This window comes from Gopherus evgoodei, chromosome 1 (assembly GCF_007399415.2).
Source record: "Gopherus evgoodei ecotype Sinaloan lineage chromosome 1, rGopEvg1_v1.p, whole genome shotgun sequence".
Taxonomy (NCBI): domain Eukaryota; kingdom Metazoa; phylum Chordata; order Testudines; family Testudinidae; genus Gopherus; species Gopherus evgoodei.
Window position 1 is genome coordinate 139725033 of NC_044322.1, and position 26467 is coordinate 139751499.

Here is a 26467-nt window from a genome sequence, read left to right on the forward strand (position 1 = left end):
GCAGTTCTACTGAAATCAGGGCGTATAACCTCGCTTTTACGTGTAGTGGTTTGCATATACTCAAAGAAAACCCTATATGTTCACTGTTGCCAACTCTCATGATGTTATTCTGAGTCTTGTGCTAGTTGGTGTTTTTCTGGTAATCCCAGCTCCTAGAGTCATGTGCTCATTTGAGAATCTCGACTTTTTGGAATGAAAGTTTCTAACCTTCATAGTGGTGGAGGAAAGCTTGAAAATGTTAAGCCTCCAGGCTCAAATACCAGAAGACAAATAAAAAGTGTCCCAGATTTTTGTCTGAGATCTCACTCTGTTTTTTAAAAGCCAGTTTTCATCATTCTTTGCGGTCAGACTCATGAGCATTGAGCACTTGGAGTTGGCAATTGTACTGCTCTTTAGGCTTCTGAAGTACTGATTAATGTTGTTAGTTATTTCTATCCTGCCATAGTTTCATAGGGTGGGTGGTGTAGGAAGCTAAAAGAAAACACATTGTTCTTGACTAAAGCTTACAGTGTAACTCTCCAATCCCGCTCTGAGCTCCATGTAGGCACAAGGATCTGCCCACGTAGAGTTCAGTACAGGACTGGGACAGGACTTGTCTGTCTTCACCTTCTTTCCCTTCAAGCATCTTGTTGTTATTGTCCCACGTAATGTTACATTACAGAAAAACATAAGAACGGCCATACTGGATAAGACCAAAGGTCCATCTTGCCCAATATTCTGTCTTCCGTCAGTGGCCAATGCCAGGTGCCCCAGAGGGAATGAACAGAACAGGTAATCATCAAGTGATCCATCCTCTGTCACCCATTCCCAGGTTCTGGCAAACAGAGGCTAGGGACACCATCCTTGCCCATCCTGTCTAATAGCCATTGATAGATCTAGACTCCACGAATTTATCCAGTTCTTTTTTGAATGCTGTTATAGTCTTCGTCTTCACAACATCCTCTGGCAAAGAGTTCCACAGGTTGACTCTGCATTGTGTGAAAAAACACATCTTTTTGTATGTTTTAAAGCTGCTGCATATTAATTTCATTTGGTGACGCCCTAGTTCTTGTGTTATGAGGCGTTAATAACACTTCCTTATTTATTTTCCCCACACTAGTCATGATTTTAGAGACCTCTATCATATCCCCCTTAGTCATCTCTTTTCCAAGTTGAAAAGTCCCAAACTTATTGATCTCTCCTCATATGGAAGCTGTTCCATACCCCTAATTATTTTTATTGCCCTTTTCTGAATCTTTTCCAATTCCAATATATCTTTTTTGAGATGGGGTGACCACATCTGCATGCAGTATTCAAGATGTGGGCGTATCATATAGAGGCAATATGGTATTTTCTGTCTTATTATCTATCCCTTTCTTAATTATTCCCAACATTGTTTACTTTTTTGACTGCTGCACATTGAGTGGATGTTTTCAGAGAACTATCCACAATGACTCCAAGATCTCTTTCTTGAGTGTTAACAGCTAATTTAGACCCCATCATTTTATATGTATAGTTGAGATTGTTTTCCAGTGTGCATTACTTTGTATTTATCCACATTGAATGTCATCTGCCATTTTATTGCCCAGTCACCTAGTTTTGTGAGATCCCTTTGTAGCTCTTCACAGTCTGCTTGTGACTTAACTATCTTGAGTAGTTTTATGTCATCTGCAAATTTTGCCACCTTACTGTTTACCCTTTTTTCAGGTCATGTATGAATATGTTGAATAGGACAGGTCCCAGTACAGACCCCTAGGGGACACCATTATTTACCGCTCTCCATTCTGAAAACTGACCATTTATTCCTACTCTTTGTTTCCTATGTTTTAACCAGTTTTGACAGGCCTGGATCCTTCCATTTTATTGTTTGTATTGGGGTAACACCTGGTTATGGACCAAGATTCCACTGTATAAGTAGAAAAGGCAGTCCTGTCCCAAAGGAGCTTAACCACAACAATTGTCACCATGAAGACAGATCACTGTGCCTGCGTGGAGCCCCATTAGTGTGCCCACACACTCTCAATTGCAGGAGCTACACAGCTGTTCAAGTCTGGGAAAGGTATTTAGAGTGTCACAATTAAATACAAGTTGGAACAGATTGTTAACCATAAGAAGTAAACACATGGTGCAAGAGATCATTCAGGGTGAGGGGGGCAATTAACATCTCTGCTGTCATAAGACTAAGGAGCTATAGATTGTTGTAATGAGACATAAAACCAATGTCTCCATTGAGTCCATGATGTTTAGTGTTTAGCAAAGTAATGAATTTAAGCTCCCAGACTCGTCTTTAGGAGGTGTCATCAGGAGGACTGAGAGGTCAGATATGCAGTGATTGTTTTGTGAAAAGTGTTTGCCTAGGAATGATAGTGTGCTTTTGTCTGATACCATTTCTCTGTGTGAGTTCATTTGAGAGCATAGTGATTGTCTGTTTTCACCCACACAGTTGTTGGGGCATTTGATGCACTGGATGCACATGTTGTAACAGGCATGTGTAGGACCCATAGATCTTGAAAGGTGTATTGTATGAGGTGTTGATCATTGTAGCTGTGGAGATATATCTGCAGGTTTTGCATCTGTTGTGATGACAGGGTCTGGTGTTGCTTTGAATTGGTGTATCCTGGTCTGTGGCAAGTTTGGTGAGGTTGGGGGTTAGTTTGAAGGCCAGAAGAGGGGGTTTCTGAAAGATTTTTTCAAGATGTGGCCCCCAGCAGGTAAGGGTTGTAATTGTTTGAGGATATCTCATATGGGTTCCAGTGTATAGTGATAGGTGACAACTTGTGTGTGTGTGTGTGTGTGTGTGTGTGTGTGTGTGTGTGTGTGTTTTCCCCCAGTATTGAATCAGGTTCTCTCAGGTATTTGGGTGGCCTGTTCCATGATGTGATCTACTTCTCTGGTGGAATGTCCTTGTTTTGTGCAGGTGATTTTAAGTGGTGTAAGGTGTATATCATTCACTTTCTCCCACATAGCATATTCTGAGTTATCCGAGTGCCTGGCTGAGGCTAACAGATTTCTTGGTGTGTCTGGGATAGTGACTGGATCTGTAAAGGTAAGCGTGGTGATCCGTGGGTTTCTTGTATATGGATGTCTGTAGTATTCCATTGTTGAAGCTAATCACAATGTCTAGGAAATTGATGCTGGTGTGGGAGCATTCTGAAGAGAGTTTGATGGGTGGGTGGTAGTTGTTGAAGTTGAGATGGAAATTTATGAGGGAGTTTAGGGAGTTTGTTGAGAGGATGAAAATACTGTATCATCAATGTATTTTAGGCATATCATTGGTTTTGTGGTGCATTTTTCCAGTTTTTTTTCTAGAGATGAATCATGAAGAGATTGATATATTGGGGAATGTAAAGTTGTTATGGGTAAGAATGAAATGGGTGAGTGTAGCGATGTGTTTGGGGTGGATATCTGAGGGTTGTCTGAGTGAGCCGGCGGCATAAGATCAGCATTTTAATTTAATTTTAAATTAAGCTTCTTAAACATTTTGAAAACCTTGTTTACTTTACACACAACAATAGTTTAGTTATATAATATAGACTTAGAGAGAGAGACCTTCTAAAAAACGTTAAAATGTATTACCAGTATGCGAAACCCTAACTTAAAGTGAATAAGTGAAGAATCGGCACACCACTTCTGAAAGGTTGTCGACTCCTGATGTAGAAGATTCCTGGCTAGTTTCTTGGGGGATGAGGTTGTAGAGTTTCTTTTGGAGTTGTTTGGGGGAAGGATTTGATGATATCTTTTAAATTCCTGTGCGAATTGTGGTGTGGGGTCGTCTTTGAGTTCTTTACAGTAGGTGGTGTCAGAGAGTTGTCCGTCAGCCTCATTGACATAGTCATCATGGTTGAGGACTATGATGGCGCTTCCTTTGTCTGCTGTTTGATGAGTAGCAGGTGGTTGGATTTCAGGGGCTATATAGCTTTGGTGAAGGTGGAGAGGTGGTGGTGGACATGATGTTTATGAAGGATTTCATTGTCAATTATTTTTTGCTTGAAGCAGTCAATGTAATGATCAACTGAATGGTTTTGTCTGTTGGGGGGTGTCCAGTCAGGTGATTCTTTTTTTTTTTTTTTGACTTGTCAGTGGGAACATGATAATTGTGGGTGGTGTTATCTTTGTTGTGAAATAATTTTTTGTGGTAGAGTTGGAGAAAAAATTATTTTAGTCCTCCACATGTTGTTATAGTATCAGGTTCTGTGGTGCGGGAGAAGTTCAGTCCCTTGGCAAATATAGATAATTCATCTCTGGTAAGGTGTAGTCTTGATAAATTAATGATGTTGAGGTTTGTGTAGTGTCCATGTGGCAGGTCCTAGCGTCTTGGTTTATCTCAGAAGTCTTTTTGTTAACCCACTCTAATTTAATGCAGAGAGAAATATAGCACAGCTATGACTATTAGTGTTAAAGTTGGAAAAAATAGCTCAGCTACTCTTCTGAATTTCGATTACATTTTGGATTCCTTAGCAAGGAGTACAGAGTAAAGGGGAGATGGTCCCAAAAATTCTCCTTGGGTTCCTGGATCTCTTCAACTCTGCATTCACGGTACATATACACATTTTTAATAAAATGTAATAATTAGTGTAGACCACATCTCCACCAACAGGTAGTGCTGTATCTTTATTTTAGGACTAAGTTGCTGTCTTGTTTTGATATTACATCCTTGTATCTGGTCAGGAGGTTTATCGAAAGATTTAGTCCTGCATGTGTTTGCTGGAATTGTTACTTGCAGTGCCCCAATAAATCCTTTTATTTCTATAAGTGAATATTCTGATATTGGCAATCATCTAGTTGGATTGGCTTGTAGATTAGAAGGGAAAATTATTATAAACAGTGCAGTGGACAATTCTACTTTTGAGTCTATCACATCTTAAACCCCCAGAATGTAGAATTATACTGTTTGCATGTTGTTTTATATGATATGTGGACTACAAAAATACATTTTACATCTATTCTCTGCTGTGATCACATGCATAAGAACAAACTGTCATAGAAATGAGCAAGCTATTTTTCCACATGTGTGTAAAGGAGAGGAACCGCACAGGTTTAGTTTTCTAGCAGTTTTACAATTAATGTGCATAAGAGAAAAATGTTGGCAGAGCACATTATGTTATAAGGACAGCAGAATTTACGAGATTCTGCCTTTTAACCATTATAAATCTGTATATGTATGCAGTTCTGATTTTGGGGGCTGCTGCCATTACCCAGTTCTGGCAAACCTGGTCAGGGTTTTAACCCTTAAATAGACCTATATGTGAGCACTTTAGGGCCTGATCCAAAGCTCCTGAGTCTTTCTGTTTCCTTCAGTGGGCTTTTAAACATACCTCTAATGCAGGACTTGAAAAAATTTCTTAGACTCTTATTAGCCAGGGCTGAGGGAAAAGAAGGGGGAGGACTGCCAGCAAGGTCCAAAAAGAAAACCCTGCAGAGAAGGCCAACCCTGCTGTCAGGATTCCTGCCAGAGCTCTCCATAGACACTGATTTAGGAGCTCCATTGACTGCTAGCTGCTATTGCAGGAGTGAGGTAGAGTTGGAGTGGTGTCCACTGTTCTACTCCTCCCCTGTCCTCTTGGCTGCTGCTGGATGTGGTGAAAGTTGGTCTGTTGTTCTGCCCCAGCCTGTAGTTCTTTTTTGATGAGGGGTTGCCGCTTCCTTCCTTTCCAATCCCATGCATGAATAGCTACAATGCATGCCCCTGCTTAGAGCTTTGCCAAGCAGGAACAACAGGAGCGCCTGCCCTATGCGTTCCAAAATCATGACATTGTAAAATTAATAAATTTGGAGTTCTTTTTCTTGGCCTTCTGGTAGTTTTGGAGCCTTGGGGGGGGGGGTTGTCAGATTTTCAAGTCTTTCTCCACAACCTGAAGGGCTAGAAACTTCCTTTTTCTTTTCAAAAAAGAAAGCTGAAATTTTTCCCATAATCCCCTGACTCCAAGTGCTGAGAGAGTCGCCGTGAAATAGTGAGAGGTGGCAACGCTGTGAAATGAAAATGATTCTTATCAGTTTTCTAGCTGCCCCTGGGGTTTTTTTCATTCACCATTGTCCACTAGCAGGAGAGATAAGAATGAAAAAAATACAACCTTTACTTTATCATTTAACATAGTTTAAAAACACACAGCGCCTCCCCCTTTTTCCCCTTTGCAGTTTCCATTCTTGCAATTCTGCATCTCTGTTGCTGACAAGCCAGAACCCTCAAGCAGTGCCAGAAATATTTTCAACAAAATATATATCCTAGAGACACACACGACTCCGCATAGAAAACAGTATTTGAGCATGTTTAAAGCTATCCCTAACCTTTTCTCCAAGGTGTCAGATTTTGATACATGAGATCTTCTTCCCCTGTCTAGCTATGTCCTGTGTCTCCAGCCCTGTAACATTTTTAGGCAGCAGTGTGTGGTTTTATTATGTTTTATACTTTCATCTCCTGCAGTTATCCCTGTTTCTTTCCTGGAGTCTGTATTGCATGCTAAGTCATCACTTCTCCAATGTAGTGTAATTTTCACCCTGCATTCCCTATTTTTCAATGTCAATTGAACTTGGCAGAGGAATAGAGGGTCGTCTTCTGCCCTTACAAGATCATCAGTTTCCCATGAAACCACAGAAATTTCTGTTTTAAAATAAATCAAAAATCAGAGAAATCTGACCTAATTTGCCATGGATACAAAATGCATTACTGCATACCAATATTTTGAGAAGCAGCCAGATGGGTGGAAAATATAGTAGGTAAGGAATTTGAAAGTGACAATTAAACAGGAAACAGAACAGAGGTTTAAAAAAGAGATACTTTTCCTGGATTTTTCTAATTTACTAACATGAACAGGAAGGTGTTCGTTTTTGAAAACTTGAACTTGCCAAGTGCTGTTACCTGCATTATCTTTATTTTTAGAAATGTTTGTTCTTTACTTTCCGAAATCAGCTGACCTGATTTTTTTGTTAGTTCAGGCGCATTTGTTACAGTTTAAATCACTGATGGGTTTTTCTGTTTGGAAAGCAAAAATCTCAATAATTGTTTTTATTTATTTGCTTTATTTTTCCAGCTCTAGATAATCAAAAAACCCAACACCCTGTATATGTGGATGTTTGATTCAAAGAACTTAACGAAATATGAATATTTGTAAATTATTCTCCCGGTTCTAGGTGAGTAAGAGGGGAAAATAAGAGAGTAATTTGTTACTAAAATAATAAAGGCTTTTGATAAATTATTGGAATATTATTCAGCCAGCCTTGAACTATTGGCCGCTCACATATTTGTATTGTAACATACTGTGATACCTACATCCCAACACAAAGATTTAAGTCACCGGAGAGGACAGTGAGATAATTTTATTTTTATTTTTTTCTGTCTTGATCTTTTTTTTTTTTGTTGTTGGATGTGTTTTATTTGATCTTGGAAGGATTAGATTTTTATTGGTAAATGTTGATTTCACCGTAGACACGCAAACCAATGACAAAATATTTCCATCAAGAGATCCTGAAGAGAAGTTTTGCATATGGTAGCTTCCATGGGAGAGAGAGCATTCAGTGAGTTCACTGCCTGTATGGAAGAGAGAATCTTTTTAAGAAATATGCTAAAATTTTTCTAGGCTCATAAAGGGAAAAGATCGCCGCACTTCTTCTTAACATTTGTTTAGTTAAGATAAGGGATTAGCTTGTCAAAATAAATTTAAAGTTGCTTTGATTTTTATTCTTTGCAGCTTATTAGTAAGTTTTCTGGTTCATATTACTGTCATCCAGCTCTAGAGCAGGAGGTGAGGGCTGGGTTTAAGTTTTTTTTTTTTTTTAGTGGGAAGAAACTGCCAAACTACGCAGTCTTGTGCGTGTGTGTTGCTGAGCTACTGATTACTCTTTGTTGTGCTGTTTACTGCAGATTTTGAACGTGCTGTGTAGTGCATCCGTAGATCGTCTGATTTATTTTAGAATCTTCAAAGATAAGAAAAGGATGATTAATTTAGGCTGAATGAGGAGCCTTTATGCACGGAGAGCCTTCACAGCCTCACAGTGGAACGTTTCTTAAGTTTATTTTTAGGAAAGTTTGTTTTTATGCTTTTTATTGAGTTTAAACAGTGCAGTGTCTCTTGACCGTGCAATACCCTGTCATTTCATGAAGCTTTGTTTAAAAATGTAAAATGTACTGCCTCCGTTCTTTTTTTATGCTGTATACTGGAACTTTTTTCTTTGACTGCAGTTAGTTCTTTAGGCCTTTAAATTATCTCTGTTTATAGCTAAATATAAGTTCCCCAGAACTCTTCATGTAACACTCACGGATGTATGTACTGTATGTATAGAGTGTACAGCATAATGGAGCAGTTACCCTGAAGTGTGGAAACATTTTATAGCTTTTATGTGATAGGCTTTTTAAAGGCAGATGCAAATATTATTTTAAGAACGAGATTTATGCAGTGCCTAAAGTATGTTTCTGTTCTGCAGGCCAAGCTATGTCGGTGCAGATGCTTTTGGCAGCCCTGACTCAATGCGGATCCTGGTGACAGCAATGTAAACGTGAATTTCTGCAACGTCTCAGAAGTCCTGTAAAATGGAGGAACTGTACAAGGACACACAAAACCTGCCCATGGATGTTACCAACTCTCCTTCCACGATAGCTAACAATAAGTTAGAAAATGGGGTCGCCCAGCTGATAACTGCTGAAGCCTGGAATATCAACTCCACAGACTTGATGAAGAAAGCACTTTCACCACTTGTGACTGTCCCAGCCCCTTCGATCCTCACTCCACCAGCAGAATCCCAAAGTGGGGTAGCTCTGAAAGTAGCAGCCACAGTTCTCCAGCCAATTTGTTTAGGGGATAGCCCAGTGGTTCTTCCAATACACCTGCAAGTAGCCGGGAGTACCACCCCCCAGATTGCGCCTAATAACAACACTCCATATGTAATGACGACTCAAGGTCCAGTTCCGCTACCTGTCCTCTTGGAGCAACATGTGTTTCAACATTTAAATTCTCCATTGGTGTTACCTCAGGGTACTCCCTGCTCCACAAATCCCATTCACAGCAATCTTTTCCAGGGTTCTTCTGCCCCAGTTGGACAGCCCCAATTACTGGATCAGAAACCATCCAACCAGACCCAGGAGCCCATTTTACCCCCAGTGTTTCAGACACCAGGATTTGCTGCAGTTCTTCAGGATTTGTTTCCTCCACAGAGCACCTTAGGTTCCTCACCCTGTCAGCCACCCCCAGATTATTCCTCTGTTCCACCCCAGGCCTTCAGTTCTCCTCTGTCTCCACTGGTACCCCCAGCCACCCTCCTAGTGCCGTATCCTGTGATTGTCCCCTTGCCAGTCCCAGTCCCCATCCCGATCCCCATCCCCATCCCTGTGCCTCACGGCACTGAATCCAAGGTCAACCCGGACTACCCCAAGCCACCGTTGTTCACCCTGTATTCCTGCAAAGGCACCCAAACCCCTCTGGAGAAAGAAGAATCCAAACCCTTTGATTTCATCCACCACAGGGAATTTGCCCAGCTGAATCGTCACACAGTCATCAAGATGAACAATGAGAACGAGGCCCTGGACCTTTCCATGAAAACGGTGCCCTTGCTAAAGGCAAGTGAGGTCAGTTCCCAGCTCTCCCCTGAAGATGGTGCTTTAGATTTGTCGATTGCTTCCTACAGGAAGACAGGCAGTGCCGGGGTCCGTGCTGAGGCAGCTAATGCAATTTGCTCTGGATCTATGATGGACAGTGCTGCTCACTCCATGATGGATAAACTCTCCAGTGTAACAGTCCCCTTTGCCCATCCCAAACCTCACGAAGCCTCAGCCAAGATCGACAGCAGAATGACTGGTAGCAATTCGGCCGAGCTCCTGAGACAGCAGCAAAAGTGGCTGGTGGATCAGACTAGCAGAGCAGCCTGTGAGCCCAAGACTGGGAATAATATTGAGATTGTGAGCACTTCACAGACTGCCAAAGTAATAGTCTCTGTCAAAGATGCCGTGCCCACGATTTTCTGTGGCAAGATTAAAGGCCTCTCGGGAGTATCCACCAAAAACTTCTCTTTCAAAAGGGATATGCCCCAGGACTCTGTTCTGCCGTGTTACGATGTGAAGAACCAGCCAGAGCCTAGGGATAATGCAGAAGCTCTTAGGAAACCAATCAAAAACAGGAGTGTAAAGTTAAAGAAAATGAACTCCCAGGAGATACACATTCTTCCAATCAAAAAGCAACGGCTCGCTGCCTTCTTTCCAAGAAAGTAAATTATGGGTTTTTAGACTTTTGAATATAATTATTATTATGAAAAATAAAAAAGATGCACTTGTCTAAAAATGCATTTAAAACTTTAAACTATCTTTGTAAGTTATTTTGGGGAAAGCGGGAGAGGATTGGGTGTAGATTTCCTGTAAAGCTGAGGGAGGGGAGTTCTTTTTGTTCGTTTGTTATTGATTTTTGACTTTTCATGAAAAACTAAATAAAAAGCAACCTATTTTTCAAGCGGATTGCACATTTTTGCAGCTTTAATGGAGTAATGGATGAGTCAGAGGGGTAAGAGCTATTTTCACTGCCATAAAGTGCTTTGATGATGTAATTCTTAGTGATGGGTACAATGGAAACTTCAAAATAAATGTTTGTATGTGGTAATTGGTTGTGGTTATTTTGTCATTTATTAATTGCTTTCATTATCGGGGAAGATTTGGCAGAAGTCTGTAAACTGTAAAGCACTACAAGTTTATCTTTGTTATAGCCCTGAAATATTAAGGTGACCAGGCTAAGAAAAATTATATTGCCCTAGCACCATTAGAGAGAACCTCTGAACAGCCACTAATGATGTGTTTCAACTATCTTCAATAAAAATCATAGCAGAAGATCACTGTTATGCTCGGGCATGAGTCCAATGCACAGAGAATACTAGCTTTATGATTAAAAAGAAATATAGATCTGTTTTTAAACACAAAGTGAACACTAATGATGATTTTAATGAAATCTAAAAGTCAGAGGAATTTGGTTGCCACTGGGTGAGGAAAAGTCACATAATTTTTCCCAGCCTGAATATAGATATATGGAAGAGTTGTTCGTTGTAAGTTTGACCATGTCTTGATGGCTCAAATCAATGCAGATGAAAGAGTAGAACAATGTAATTTTCCAACATTACCGTGTAAAAGCCAGCCACGTGAATGGAGAACTGTGAATGTAAATTTAAAATAAAAACCTGATAGGTGACAGTTGCGCTTGTATGTGAAAATGGGCTGGAGCTGTATTATTGCATGGCTGCTTCTAAATGTACACGTCTTGCAGTTAAAATATATCCAGCTGTTAGAGGGAACACGAGCGTGGGAAAGTATTCTGATGGATGTCACAGTTTTAGTGCAAGGCCCCCTTGCAGTTTAGAAGGTTATTTTTTAATTGTTCATAGCATGTGCTGCCACAACAGCACTGGCTCCGTTGAAATAAACATGAGATTGTAAACAAGCAAGCAGGGGTCTGCATCAGGTTTACTCTGCAGGGTTGCAGCCAGCCTCTCTACCGCCAGTCTGCTCAGTCATTGTGCAGTTTCTTGCATTAATTCCTGAGCACTGAGGCAAAGACTCTCAAAAGTTAGGCACCATTTTAAGGCACTGGCCTTTCTCCCCACCTCCCATCCCCAAATACTGAGCACCCAAAAGGACAGTGCCTTAAGATGATTTTAGGAAAATCTTGGCCCAACCATGTACTGCTTAAAAATAATATAGATGTTGCATTTTCATTAGTTAGGTAAGGAATCCTTTTTGCCTCTAATACCTTTTCCTTGGCTAGAGTATTGCTGCTGGTGGTGCTTTATCTTCAATGCTATCTTGCTTTCTGTGGGGACCAGGAGATTCAACATTCAGGACATGTTAGTGCAATATGTATGCTTGTTTTGTAATAAATATCTTCCTTTTTTTTTAAAGCTAGCCTTTTACTTTTTCTAAGGCTGGTTAAATGGAAAGTGTACAAAATAGTTTGAAGGATCAGCCACTCAGTTAATGTTTATCGATTCTCTTTTATTGGCTATTTGCAAATACTTTGCTTTCTTCCCCTTGGATACAGTTTTCATTAAATAAGAGAGGTGGATCTTGTGATTTTTGCAGTGTGCAGAAATAGGAGTTATGTTGTGTGGTATGAATGCTCTTTCCAATTGCTGCTTGCCCCCTTCATGTTTTAGGTTGGACATTTTCAAAGCACCAAGATCTTCTGAAAATTTTGCTCATTCCAACTGGGAGTTTTTTAAAGAGGAAAGTCACAGAATCAGCTCCTGAAACATTTAGTTCTCAAATAATACACAGAAAAATAATCGGTGAAAAGAAACGTGTATCAGATCAGTGGTACTTTCAGATAGACCACGTGACCCTTGTTAAATACTGTACTTGATTTCAAGTGAGTGAGTCCTAGCCATCAAATTCCACCTCTTGACTCCAGTAATTCCTCTTAGCCATTGTGTTAGCAGTGCCGATCCTCTTTGCAGCCTGGTTAAAGAGGACTATGGTAACATGAACCACACTGGTTCACTTACATTGGTTTCCAGCTAGCTTATAGCAATGTAGCTTAATTCACTCTCAGTAGTTGCACACAGGAAGTTTGGTCACCAAATTAAGCTAAATCAGTTTAAGCCGGTTGTAAATCATTGTGTGTGTCCATACAGAATTTTGACAAAATCAGTTTAAAATCAATTTTAGTTAAACGGGTGCAATTTGTGTGTGTGTGCAGAAAAAGCTGTAATAGCATAGGATGTCTGCCAGGAATGATTTAAAAATCTAAAACAGCGGAAATGTAACAACCACATCTGATATTAAATGAAAAACATTTTTCAAAATCCCTTTTAAAATATACCTGTTGCTTATCTGCAGCCCTCAGGTTGAAATGGCCTTTTTGCAAGTCTATGATGATTTTTTTTTTTAATTGTCAGATTGCCCTGAGTTAATCACTGATGTACCTGCTGTTACAGTTGCTTACAAACCAGCAGGAGCAGCTCAACTGGATCACTTGCAAGTGGGCTGACGGGAGGAGTTCCCATGTTAAACTGCCTTGCCCTCAGTTATTTTTTAAGCTACAGCCTCAGGTGGTGGTTTGGAAGAGCATCTGACCCAACAGTAAGGGTTATTGCAGGCCACTTTATCCTCTATAATAGGTCTGGTTTTAATCTGCAAAGGATACCATATTAAATACAAAAGGAGAGAGGCTCCTGTCATACTTGCATTATTTTGAGGAAACTACACTATGTTCCAGGATCTTTCTTTTCCCTCTTCCTACCAGAAGTGTTTCAAAGCATGAGTAAAAGCGATATGCATTGTACTCCTGAGGAATTCTGCCCCCCCCCCAATTAAAAATTCTGTGTCCAATATTTTAGAATTCTGCATATTTTATATTGTGTTATTTTGACAGTCATTCCAGTTTCAGTTATTTTGGTCATTTCTTTCAAAATATCTGTCAGCAAGTATGTTAACAATACAAACAGCAGCAAAAAGAAGTGAGTTAAAGAAACCCCTATAATAACCCAGGTCGGGGCTGTGTGGGGGGCCCCCCAGAGCCCAGAAAACCCCTATCTCCCAGTCCCCCAGAGATGAGCTATGGGGCAGCCCCTGGCTCAGACACCAGACACCCCTCCCTTCCAGAGCCCAACTGTGGAGCAGCCCCTAGGCACCAGTGGCCCACCCCCAAGCCTTTACTCCACCCAGCTTCTTTACTGTCCCGCCAGGGCACATGGTGTGGTGTGGTGCAGCTCTGTCCTTCCTTCTGCTTTGCCAGAGTCATCTGGGTCTCCCAGGTCCTCTCCTGTCCCCGGGAGAATGAGGATCAAAGAGTGTGCAGCCTCCTGCCCAGCCAGTCTGGGTGCTCTGCTCACTGCAAACTGGGCTCTGCAGACTCCAGTGGCCCCTTGCAGTGGCCAGAAATTCTGTGGGGCAAACAGGGAATTCTGCATTGCACAGTTGTGCAGAATTCCCCCAGGAATAAAATTGTTAGCATGGGGGAGGGGTAGCCACAAAACAAGGCATTTAATTATTCACACCCCCATCACACCTCTTTAGTAGCAATTACAGTGTTGGCATATTGGCCCATTAATTATTGAGAGAGCTACATTTTAAATATGTCTAAAACTTTTGCATGGAACCAGGAAGCAGAGCTGTAGTGCTGATAAATGTGGGATTCCATTTCTGGTAGCTGTTAATGGAGAGGCTCGTGCCTTTGTGAAGTTAGTCATTCCATCAGCATGACAGGAGAAGGTGGCTTTCTGAGATGCCTGTCTCTGTCTGTATCCTATTTAAGCTCTTAGAAGGAATCAGCCTGTGTTCTGACCAGCAATAGGCTCTCTCTCCCCCTTGGAGCTTGTGTGCATTTCTGGACATTTTTCCTTCCTCATTTTTCATCCTCTTGCCTTTTAATTCCTCTCTTCAAATTTTCGAGTAGATGCCATCACTCAGAGAAGGCTGTAGGTTAGGGCTTGCCTGACCAGGGGAATTAGTGTGGCTTAAGTTAGGCGGTGAATGTAAAGCACATTACCTACTCCATACTAAATTGCCATGTGGCCATTCTTACTCTGCACTGAGAGCCTTTGTGTGCTTTAGCTGAATACACTTTGGAAGTGTAGACACCAAAGGCACATATAGTGCAGAGTAAGCGTGTCCACACAGCCCTTTAGTATGGAGTAACTAGCTACGCCAGCCTTTTTCCTGGACGAACCCTTATCAGTAAAGCATGTATTAGGGCCTGAAAAAACTGGGGGTTGGGCTCTGTTGCTAGCTTCAACAGTTGGGGTCTGGCACTGAACCTGCTTTGGCCCACTGAGTCTTAGCCTGAAGCAGTCTTTGACTCTCTTTGGGGAATGTAGCTGCCTTGGAGATTCATTAAATGGATAGGGAGTCTTCAAGGTAACTTCTACCCACACTGTTACTGGTGAGTAGATCAGGGCTAGGCTCCTACATTCAGGCACTGGGGCAATGTGTTCATGCCTCCTTTTGCTGGGTAGTAAATGTGCTGTGCTTGAGCTTCAGCTTCCAGATGATGTTCATATTCATTCCACGGTAGAATAAGTGAGGTGGCCTAATCAGGAGTTAACACTCAGGTGGATGATGATGGCAAGGTCTTAAATGCAGAAAAAAACAAACTGTATTTTTCTGGGCAAAGATAGTACGAAGCCTTCCTTGCCATGTATGTGATGGGGAATCTACCAGGACTGTGCGGATACTGTAGAAGAGTGTCAAGGTGGCCTTGCAATCTAAGTGCAGAATGGTACAGAGCTATTTGACTGACTTACACTTGCAGCCAAACCAGCTGATCCCTATTAGCTTCAACCCAGCATCTAAAAAGGATTATGATGTTCTTCTGTGACTAAAGCTAACCAGGCACAGGGACAGAAAGGGGCTTCGGGGAGCACCTTAAAGACAGCCAACTGCAAACGGGAAGTTAGTTAACTTAAACATTGACAGGTCCGGCTCCAGCATTTTTGCCACCCCCAAGCGGTGAAAAAAAAAAAAAGCCGTGATTGGTGGCACTTCGGCGGTAGCTCTACCCTATCACTTCATTCTTTGGTGGCAGTTCAGTGGCAGGTCCGTCCCTTAGAGAGGGACTGAGGGACCTGCTGTCAAATTGCTGCTGCCGAGCTGGATGTGCCACCCCGTCTGTTGGCTGCTCCAAACGCTTGCTGCGCTGGTGCCTGGAGATGGCCCTGAACATAGGAGTCCAAAGGTCGGGCATGAGGTTAGGCCTGAGTCACTGTGGGCATGCTGTTACAAGCAGTGTGGAATGCAACATTCCAGTTCTTCAAACGTCTCCCTTCTCAGCAGAATCACAGCTGTCCTCCCACAGAAGAGTGATCCAGGTGGTGGTGGTGATCACAACACGTTTAGCATAACATTTTGGAGCTGACTCATAGGGTCAAGTTTGTTTTCTCACACAGCACGTTACACTCTGCTCCCTGCAGGAGAACTGCTGACTGTTGTTTGAAGTGAGGGATAAGAGGAGTATTCCAGCTGTGGCCTCGTTCCCTCTGTATGGAGGGGGGGGGAGCTATTGACTCATCTCTTCTTATTCCACTTGCAGCTATACCACTACCACGTACTGTCGGGTACACAGGTTAGGGCAGGGCCAGGCCTGCTGTGGAACGCCTTACCAGAAGAGATCAGAGGGGACTAGACCAGCTGTGAAATCAGACACTCTTACCAGAATAGGCCCAACATCGCCCAACTTGGGTCTGGGGGAGAGCTGCAGGTACAGTATGTGGAACTGTTTAAATGACCCCACTGGTCACATTAGTACTCAGTAGGGTAAGGCCTGCCCGAGGGGTGTCATGCTGATCTGGCACCAGTGCTGAGCATTCAAAAGCTCTGGTCCTCTGCTTGTAACATTTTTCTGAGGAGCTGTAAAGCCAAAGAGTTGACAATCTACATGAGCCAAGTACAGAACATGATGACAGCCAGGGAAGGTGTGATGAGAAATGAGGGTTATGTTATGTTTGTATTTCACTGGTCCTACTCGAGTGATTGACCCTTAAGTGCGAGCGAGATGAGAACAGAGCAGTAGCCCAAGGAATGGGCTGTCGTCCCAGGATTAGTGAGTAATGTGCCAAAGGCAGAATCAGGAAGAGGCCAGTAGGGGCATTGAGGTGTGACGAGTTACAGGGCCAGCTTAACTTTGTGGGCCCGGTGCCAAATATATTTGTGGGCCACCATGGGACAAGGCGCAGGGGGACGGGATGGTCAGTCTCCAGAGTGAAGGGCAGGCTGGGGGCAATGAGGCACAGTGCGGCGGGAGCAGCCCCACTCTGTGCAGCCCAGCAGGAGGGCACTGGATGCAAACCCGCAGCTGCCAGACCCATACTGGCCTGCCCAGCCCTGTGCTGCCAGCATGCCCCTTCCCCTTGAGAGCGGGCCCGCACCGCCCCTGTGCTCCACCCTTATGCCCAGTGCCCCCTCGCCCAGACACCTGCACCACAGAGCTCTATACCCAGCCCTCTCCCCTCCCAGAGACCTCCCCTGCCGACCTCCCACCCCAGCACCCCGCACACCATACTGCTCGCCCAGCACCCCCTGCCCAAAGACCTCCCCACCTTCCTTCCTCTCATAGACCCCCCACCACCACCTTCCTCACAGTCCCACCATCACAGCTGAACAGCACCCCATATTCCTGAGGGGATTCTGCACCAAAAAATTAAAAATTCGGTGCACAGTATTTTAAAATTCTGCAAATTTTGTCAGTAAGGAAGTGTGGAGGCACCAACATGGCAGTGGGGAGCACAGGCCACTGGTTGCATGGAGGTGGGAGATCACCCTGCTGCCACCCCCCACCCCACCCCACCCCGGGACAGGGACTCATTAGTGAGGCTGCATCCGACCCTGACACAGTGCAAGGGCCAGGCCTGCCCCAGAAACATCCTGGGGCCCTGCTCTCCTGTGCCAGGCACACCAGGTGTGGGTGAGCTGGCTCAGCCCAGCAGCAGGATGCAAGTGCAGAGGACTTGGAGGAACCAGGTGGGGGTAAGAGAGTGCTCTGTGGGGCAGTCTGGGTGCAGGTGGCTCAGTGGGAACTCTAGATGCACAGAAGCTCATTGTAGGGTTCCAGGTTTGGTTGGGGGTCAGTGGAGAGGGTGTCTGTGGGGGCATTCATTGGGGTGGTACAGAGGCAGGGGAGGTGGGGCTTGTCCGGGGGAGGGTTCAATGGGTCTGCTTAACAGGGGAACCCAAACTTCTGCCAAGGAGATGCCGCATGCTGGGCTCCAACTTCCCTCCTACCTCCACTTCCCCCATCCCCTTCTCTTCCCCATCCCACTCCCTTCTCCCCTGCCTCATCCCCAGTCCCCGCTTCCCCCATCCACTTCTCTTCCCCATCCCCATCGCTCCATCTCCTCCTCATCCTATCCCCTTCTCTTCCCCATTGCCCCATCTCCTCCCCACCCCATCCTTTGTCCCCACAGCCGGTCCCCCCTGCACCCACTTCTCTTCCCCATCCCATGCCTCCTCCCCAGGCTTGGGGGATGGGAGGAAATCACCCCCTAGCACAAGCCGCAGAGTGGAGCGGGGTGGGTCTGGGTCGCTCCACTTCCTGCTGATTGCAGGGCGGGCCTGACCTCTGCTGCAGTCCCCCAGGATGTGTAGCTCAGGGGAAGGGGGTTGCAGAGGAAGGGAGGAGTGGGGGTGAGGCTGGGGCAGAGCAGAGGTGGAGCAGGGGTGGAGGCAGCATTCCTGGCTGGCTCAGCCGGCCGGGGGATTGGACTGGCCTGGGCCCCTTCTGACTCTGGGCCTGGCCCCATCGTAAACCCGGTACTGGACGAGTGGCCAGAGCACAGGGAGCGATGTGAAGAGCAACAGGAAGGGGGAGATGCAGACAGAGACAGAGCCTGAACAGTGAAGATGAGGAGTTTGAACTTTAATAGAGAGAGGGAACCAGTGAAGGGACTTAGATGATGTGACATGGTCCAAGCAGGGGAGGAGGAAGAAACCTTAAGCACTTTGGGAACTGTAGTTGCTACAGAGTTAGGAGGATCTAAATTTTGGACGGAAGCAACTAAATCCTTCTGCAGATCCAGACGTTGGTGAAGAGACAAATGTGGTAGGTTAGGTGAGGATGTCATTAAACAAGGACAGTAACCCCACAGGGGATAGAGGAATCGATAAGACATAGAAGGTTAGAAAAGGAAGGGGGTCTATTTGCCAAATCTAGATGCTTTAGCTGGAGAGAGGCTTGGAGACCCAGAGGGGACAGCAGGTTAAAAGAGGACAAAAATCAGGGTGTCGGGAGTGGAGGAGCTATGGGGAAAAGCAGGGAGTGATGAGCTCCTGCCAGATCTTGTCAATCCAGTGCATTCTATTGAAGTGAGCAAGATTCAGGGCAGAGCGAGCGGAGGGAACAGAGCAGGATGGCATGGCCAGGAACAGAGGAAAAACATAATGGAGGAAGTTGGCAGCCAGTGTAGCCATAGAACATGCATGCCAAGAAGTCTAAAGGGGTGTAGCCTCGTATCACGTATCTTCATGTTAGCTACCTCTCCTGGTGCACTAAGAGCCCTTTGCCCTGTGGACATGCCCTCTATTAAGTCTGTGCAAGTTACACTCCTTCACCACTGCTCATCTTCCTCTACACTGACAAAAGTTACACCCCATTGTACATCCTGGTAGAATCTGGCCTACTGGGATTTTCTAAATTCAAGCTCACGAAGCACTGGGCACTGTAAACAGACTGATGTTTTCTGGCAATGCTGAAGTTCCATTTTTGTGCCAGAGAAGTTAGCACTAGCTCCGTAGCAGCTGGAGGCTTAAGGACAACAGTGACTCTAATGCCATAAAGTTGTTTTGCTAATAGTCTGCCTGGTAATCTCAGAAAATGAGTCACAACAAAGCAATAGCGTGGTAGTTGTGACAGGTTGGATAACAAAAACCCCCTTGGGAGCTGCCAGCCACTGTGCCACGACTACTTCTATTTGTGTTTCCCTGCCAGTTCAGGACTCCAGCACCCTGTCTTGCTGAGCCAGACACTTCTGTCTGCTCCAACACAAAAACGGGGTCTGAATTACTTGCCCCAAAGCTGCAGGTTTACCTGAAAACAGCTCACAGAAGTGTGCTTGTCTTTAGCAGTCACATGCCCAGCTCCCAATGGGGTCTAAACCCAAATAAATCTGTTTTACCCTGTATAAAGCTTATACAGGGTAAACTCAAATTGTTCACCCTCTAACACTGATAGAGAGATATGCACAGTTGTTTGCTCCCCCAAGTATTAATACATACTGAGTTAATTAATAAGTAAAAAGTGATTTTATTAAATACAGAAAGTAGGATTTAAGCAGTTCCAAGTAGTAAGACAGAACAAAGTAAGTCACCAAGCAAAATAAAATAAAATGTGCAAATCTATGTCTAATCAAACTAAATACAGATAAGATCCTCACCAGTTCCAGAATGCTCCCTTTTACAGACTAATCTCCTTTTAGCCTGGGTCTAGCAATCACTTATATCCCCTGTAGTTACTGTCCTTTGTTCTAGTTTCCTTTAAGTATCCTGGGGGGGGGGGGGAGGCTCCTTCTTTAGCTAGCTGAAGACAAAATGGAGGGGTCTCCCAGGGGTTTAAATAGACTCTCTCTTGTGGGTGGAGAACCCGCTCCTCACTCCTATGCAAAGTTCAGCTCCAAAATGGAGTTCTGGAGTCACCTGGGCAAATCACATGTCCATGCATGACTCAGTCTTTACAGGCAGAAGCCATTGTCCACATGGTATCTTGTACGGCTCCAGGAAGACTTCTTATGTGGATGGGAGCCTTACAAGCTCTTTTGTCTGTTAACTGCTTCCTGATTGAGCACCTAATTTGCACATTCCTTTCCTAAGAAGTGACCAAATGTTCTAACTAAGGCTACTTAGAAATCAAGTAATTTTACAGCCAATGTTCATAACTTTGAACACACAAATGATGCCTGCATACAACTAGGATGAACATAACTAGTAGATCATAATCTTTACATAGATATGTTACATGGCATATGTAACAAAACCCTATTCCAGTTATATCATACATACGTTTATGAGCACCTCCACCCCATAAAGCCTTATGGGGTACACTGTCACAGGTATCACCTAGCACTCTGGTGGCAGATATTTTAGTTTGTACTGGTGCTCAAGGTTTATATAAAATATGCAGAATCTTTAACCAAATGCTTTTGTTTCAGGCGTCTAGAATCACTTACTGCCATCTGACATCCAGACAGCTTGGCCATATTTACCCTGATAAGGAAAACAGTATAATATATAAGTGCAACATACTGTTTTCATTCATTAACTTTAAATCTTAAGCAATTTTTTCTACATTTCTCCTTGAGAACTACAGTTATGTACTTGGTAAGCATGCAGTTTTAAATTCAAACTATTTTTGAGTTGTCCATCTGCCCCCACAAAATAAGCTGCTCTATTTTTTTCAGTTTCTGAAATCCACAATTTTGTCATGCAAGAATAACTTGGAAAAGCTGAATGGATTTTCTTCAGATTTTATACACACAGAAATATGTCTGACATGAGAAATTTCACCCCATTTGGGGAACTGAATTAATAAATGAGCCACTTAAAATAAAGATTAAGCACTATCCTGTTTGCCATAGAAAAAATGGTTACCTACCTCTTGTAACTGTTTTTCGAGATGTGTTGCTCATGTCCATTCCAACAGGTGCGTGCGCGCGCTGCGGGCACAATAGTCGGAAGGTTTTTCCCCAGCACTTCCCGTCTGGTCAGCTGTGGAGACCCCTGGAGTGGCATCTTTATGGTGGTGTGTATAGGTCCCTGCTCAGTTCCTTCTTGCTGGAACACTCTGACAGAGGGGAGGTGGATGGGGTTTGGAATGGACATGAACAACGCATCTCGAAGAACAACAGTTATGAGAGGTAGGTAACCGTTTTTTCTTCAAGTGATTGCTCAGGTGCATTCCAATAGATGACTTCCAAGCAGTTTCCCTGGGGGACGGGTTGTAGTTCGCCTGGTTGCTGAGTGCAGGACTGTCCTGCCAAAGGCTGCATCGTCCCTCACCTGTTGGGTAATGGCGTAGTGTGATGTGAAGGTGTGGATGGAAGACCACATTTCTGCCTTGCATACGTCCTGGATAGGGACCTGCACAAGGATTGCTGTGGACGATGCCTGTGCTCTCGTAGAGTGCGCCGTAAGAGGAGAGCCCGGGATTTTAGCCAGGTCATAGCAAGTCCAGATCCAGGACATGATCCATCATAAAATGAGCTGGGACGAGATTGGGAGCCCAAACATCCTTTCTGCGATTGCAATAAAGAGCTGTGGTGACTTACGAAATGGCTTTGTGCACTCAATATAGAATGCTAGTGCACGTCTAACGTCCAGGCACTGGAACATGCATTCTCTGTGTTACTGGCATGGGGCTGAGGGAAAAATATGCCTTGGTTCACATGAAACTGGGAGACTGCCTTTGGCAGAAATGCAAAGTGAGGGCGTAGCTGCACCTTTTCTTCATAAATGACCGTATGGGGGGCTCTGAGCTCAGGTACCCTTCTGGTTGAGGTTATGGTCCCCAGAAAGGCCACCTTCCAGGAAAGGTAGGACAGAGGGCAGGTTGCCATGAGCTTGAAAGAGGGCCCCATGAGTGCAGACAGGACCAGGTTGATTTGCTGCTGGGGAATGAGCCATTGTACCTGGGCATAAAGTCTGTCTGAGCCCTTGAGAAACCGGTCCACCATGGGATTACTGAAGACTGACCTACCCACTGCCCCTGGGTGAAAGGCCGAAATAGCAGCCAGGTGTACCCTGAAAGATGAGATTGCCAACCCCTGCTGCTTGAAGTATAACAGGTAGTCCAAAACAAGGGGAATTGGCTCTAGCTGTGTTCGGTTCCCTTCTGCAGAGACCAGATGGAAAAATGCTTCCACTTTGCAAGGTATGTGGCACGAGTGGAGGGTTTCCTGCTTCCCAGCAGGATCTCCCTCACTGGGTCCGAATACTGAAACTCAAGAGAGTTCAGCCTTGGAGTTTCCATGCCATGAGGTGGAGGGACTCCAGATTGGGGTGCTGCAGACGGCCGTGGCCCTGTGTGATTAGGGTCGGTCACACAGGAAGCACCACTGGTCTGTCCACTGTGAGGTTCAACAGCATGGTGAAGCTGTGCTGGCAGGGCCATACTGGCACTATGAGGATCAAGGAAGCCCTGTCCTGGCGAGTCTTGATGAGGACTTTGTGTATGAGAGGGAAGAGCGGGAACACTTGTGTTCTGGACCTCAGGTGGTATCCTTGGACCTCAGGTGGTATCCACGCACTGTGCCTCATTGTAATGGCGGTGACTATAGTCCGAGCTGCCAAGTCTGCCAGCTCTAACACTGCCTGGAGGTAGGTTCTGGAGACCACCCAGACCTCCTCAAGGAGCGCGCTAAACTCCTTGTGCGAGTCAGCTGGGAGCAACTCCTGGAACTTTGCCAACGAGTTCGGAGAGTTGAAAGCATAGCAGCTGAGTACCGCTTGCTGGTTGTCCACTCAAAGCTAGAGTTCCTGGTTGAATAGACTTTTCTGCTGAAAAGGTCCAGCTTCTTAGCATCCTGTGACTTAGGCGTGGGACCTGGCCGTCCTTGCCGCTCTTTGTAATTTGCCGCATCAACCACCAGAGTCCCCCATTGGGGGTGCGTGAAAAGGTGCTCGTACCCTTTCTGCAGCACAAAATATCGTCTTTCCACTCCTTTAGCGATGGGTGGTATAGAGGCCAGAGTCTACCAGAGCACCTTAGTGGTGTTTTGGATTGTTCTTATTAGGGGCCAGGCCAGCCTAGAAGGACCCTCCAGGGCCAGGATGTCCACCATCGGGTCAGACTCCTCCATGACCTCATCTTCCTGGAGATTGAGGTTTAGGGCCACCCTCCTAAGAAAGTCCCGGCGTCCACCGCCAGTAGGGTGGTGGTGATGCCCGCCACTACCTTGTCTGGCAAGGAGGAGGCCCATGGGACATGGTCTTCCTGCCCTTCTGGCTCTCTGGAGGCTGGGTCAGGTACCACTGGAGGTGCTCCCCTCTGGAATCCTCTCGTGGCTTCTTGATGGGGAAAAGACCCCATCCGCCGCTGCCTTCTGACGCGGTGCTGCGTGGTAGCACTGGCCTTACGAGTTGAGGAGCAGTGCCAGTGCCCGTGCTCCTTAGAGGAGTCCTTCCTTGGTGCTGGGACATCCTGCACCAATGCTGGGGCACTGCACACCGATGATGCAAGTGCCACTTCCAGTGCCGGCTGTGGGCGGAGGGCCGACTCCATCAGGAGAAGCTTCAAACGATAGTCCCACTCTCTCTTAGTCTTGGGCCTAAAGCTCCTGTAAATTGGGCACTTATCTGTCTGATGGCCCTCCCTGAGGCACTTGAGACAGGTAGCGTGCAGATCGCCTGTGGGCATAGGTTTTGCACACCTCTTGCACGCCTTAACCCCCTGCGATCAAGGCATGCCCCCCCCCCAAGTAAGTCCAACTAACTACAAACTACTAAATAACAAACTAACAACTATGTAAAACGAAGAAAAGGAAACCATTAGTTATGCACCTGCGAATGCAAGAGACTGAGCTGCTCCAATGACCGTCACTGGTGGTAAGAAGGAACTGAGCAGGCGGCAGGCCAGCAGGGACCCATACACATGCCCATAAAGGTGACATTCCAGGGGTCTCTACAGCCGACCCGACAAGTACCACTAGGGGAAAAACCTTCCGACTATTGTGCCTGCAGTGCATGCACACACCTATTAGAATGCACATGAGCAATCACTCGACGAACCCTAGTGTTCAGGTGGTGATGCTGCACTATACTGGAATTGATGACTTAGGAGGATCCCTTCAGGACCATGCTGTGGTATTACACTGTAATAAGACATCCACTGATATGGAGCATTATTTTATCCTAAGATTAACGTAGTTTTCACTATAAACTAAGGAATGCAATGTGTTATCATTCACTGCACCCCTAGAGAGGTGGCAGTAACCATGTGATAAATTGCATTGCCTCAGGTGCATTCTGTCTACTAAACCCCCTTCACCGGGATTTTAAACCTCACAGCAACAAATGTGAAATCCCCCCTTCGTGCTCCTAATACCTGAGGATGGGCAGTGTTTCATCGTTGTCTAATTTCCAACAAGCCATTAGAGCTAGTAACAGGTGTTTTCTACCTTAAGAAAGTAAGGAATGAGCTCTTCCCAAAGAGATAAATAGCACCTGCTTCAAAGCCCAGATGGACTGCAAGGCATCACACCTTAAAATCTCAGCACTATGTATGACAAAGTTCTTAGGCTGTTTTTAAAGGTTGCCAAAATGTCTTCATTATTGCTTCTTCTGTTGCAGGCCTGATACCAAAAAAAAAAAAAAAAAAGTCTCAGTGTTTTAATTTTTTTTTTAAATAAATGGCCTATAATGAATAGTTGAAGAGGTAATGTGGTATAAAGATTTTTATGGGCCCTCACTTGGGCAGATGGGCACAACTCATTCAGGCCACGATGCAGTCATCTCAGACTCATCCTGCTAACCTTTATCCCACACCATCTCTCAAATCCCACAGTGGGGCCATGTGACTACCTACTTAGATAAAATAAGGAAACTTTTCCTTAGAATGTCCCGTCCACTGTGCTTGGGAGGTTGCCTCAGGTAGGTAACAGAAGAGTTAGGAGCTGGCCAAAATGGTAAACACAGATGCATGATTCATAGATTTTTAATGCTAGATGTGACAATTAGATTATTGATTCTGGTCTCTTCCGTAACACAGGCCATAGATTTCCACCAAGTGAGTATTCCATGTCTAGTTGAGCTACAGTCTATCTTTCAAAAGACAATCAATCTTCATGAAATGACTTCACGTAACAGAGATTCCACCATGTCCCCAGGCAGGGCCGGCTCCAGGCACCAGCTTATCAAACAGGTGCTTGGGACGGCCAGTCCGGAGAGGGGCGGCAGGTCCAGGTATCCGGCAGCGGGTCCCTCGCTCCCGGTCAGAGCGAAGGACCTCTTGCTGAATTGCTGCAGATCGCAATCTCGGATTTTTTTTTTTTTTTTTGCACTGCTTGGGGCAGCAAAACCCCTGGAGCCGGCCCTGTCCCTAGGTAAAGATTTCACTGGTTAATTACTCTCACTCTTAGCAGTTAGGTGCAAAATTTGTTAGCTGTTAGGCTGGGCTGGCAGAGGTGGCAGAACCAGATCCCTGCCAAAAGAGGAGGGCGGAAACATTTGGAATCTTTGTAAAGTGTAGAGGTAGGAAATCAGAGGGAGGGATTCGGGAAGATAAAGACACGGGCGCAAGCCATTTTTCTGAGATGGGAGCACGTGGATGTGCCTTGGTCAAAGGCTTTTGGCACCAAAAGCCAACTAGGTGGGCAGACCTGGGACAAATCTACTTCTCAAAGTTTTAATAGGATCCAGAAATGGTGAATTGGCCACCAGACAACAAAGCCAGCAAAACAGATTTTTTTTACATCCCTAAATTGGATAATATTAAAACTATGTAATTTGCCAGTCACAAGGTGCTTGACCATTACCCTTTTGACACAGAAATACTGTTACCCTCCCTGCTTTAAGCCAATTACTATAAAATCAGATCACTTTTTAAATAGCTGCACCTGGTTTTCTCAAACCTGATTTTTCCGTTACTTCATGTTTTACTCAGTACCTTTTTCCCCAGGTTGAGTGTAGTCAGACTGTACCACTATGCAAGTTTCTAGTTGTTTTCTTTTAAAACATTAAACTTTCCCTAACCTGGTCACTTTCTGTAGTAAAGAACCACCAAACATGCAGGGCTCTTTTCCAATTATTACACTATTTTCCACACTCCTGAGTGACATCGTTATATTAACATAAGTTTGTAGTGTACAGCAGGGCTCAGAGAAAGCTCCCCCCCCCTCGTCTCAAGAGATAGTGCCTGAACCAAAAGTGCACCAGTCTGTCATGTGCAACAGGCAGAAAGCAATGCCTGAGGCAATCCTGTCGCTTTGTAAGCAGAGCCATAAAAAGCTCAATCGGATGGTGGTGGGAGGGCTGCAGGGCAGTGTTGGTCAGTTCTAAGAAGGAACCTACATCTTTGAAGTTATGGGAAGTCACAACTTGGCCCAAAGT

The 26467-nt window shown here is 44.8% G+C and overlaps 1 protein-coding gene across 3 annotated transcripts in view; it reads left to right on the forward strand.

Moving 5' to 3' along the window:
• Positions 1-11075, forward strand: part of RAI2 (retinoic acid induced 2) — a 66286-nt gene extending 55211 nt beyond the window's left edge. For 2 of the 3 annotated variants that reach the window (XM_030574119.1, XM_030574127.1), the window contains exon 2: positions 8398-11075. In XM_030574119.1, the coding sequence (XP_030429979.1) occupies positions 8504-10174 (1671 nt within the window). In that variant the 5' untranslated portion in view covers positions 8398-8503 and the 3' untranslated portion in view covers positions 10175-11075. Of the gene's footprint in view, positions 1-7007; positions 7108-8397 lie in introns of all 3 variants that reach the window. The other variant, XM_030574108.1, reaches the window with a different exon arrangement.
• The last annotated feature ends 15392 nt before the right edge of the window (positions 11076-26467 follow it).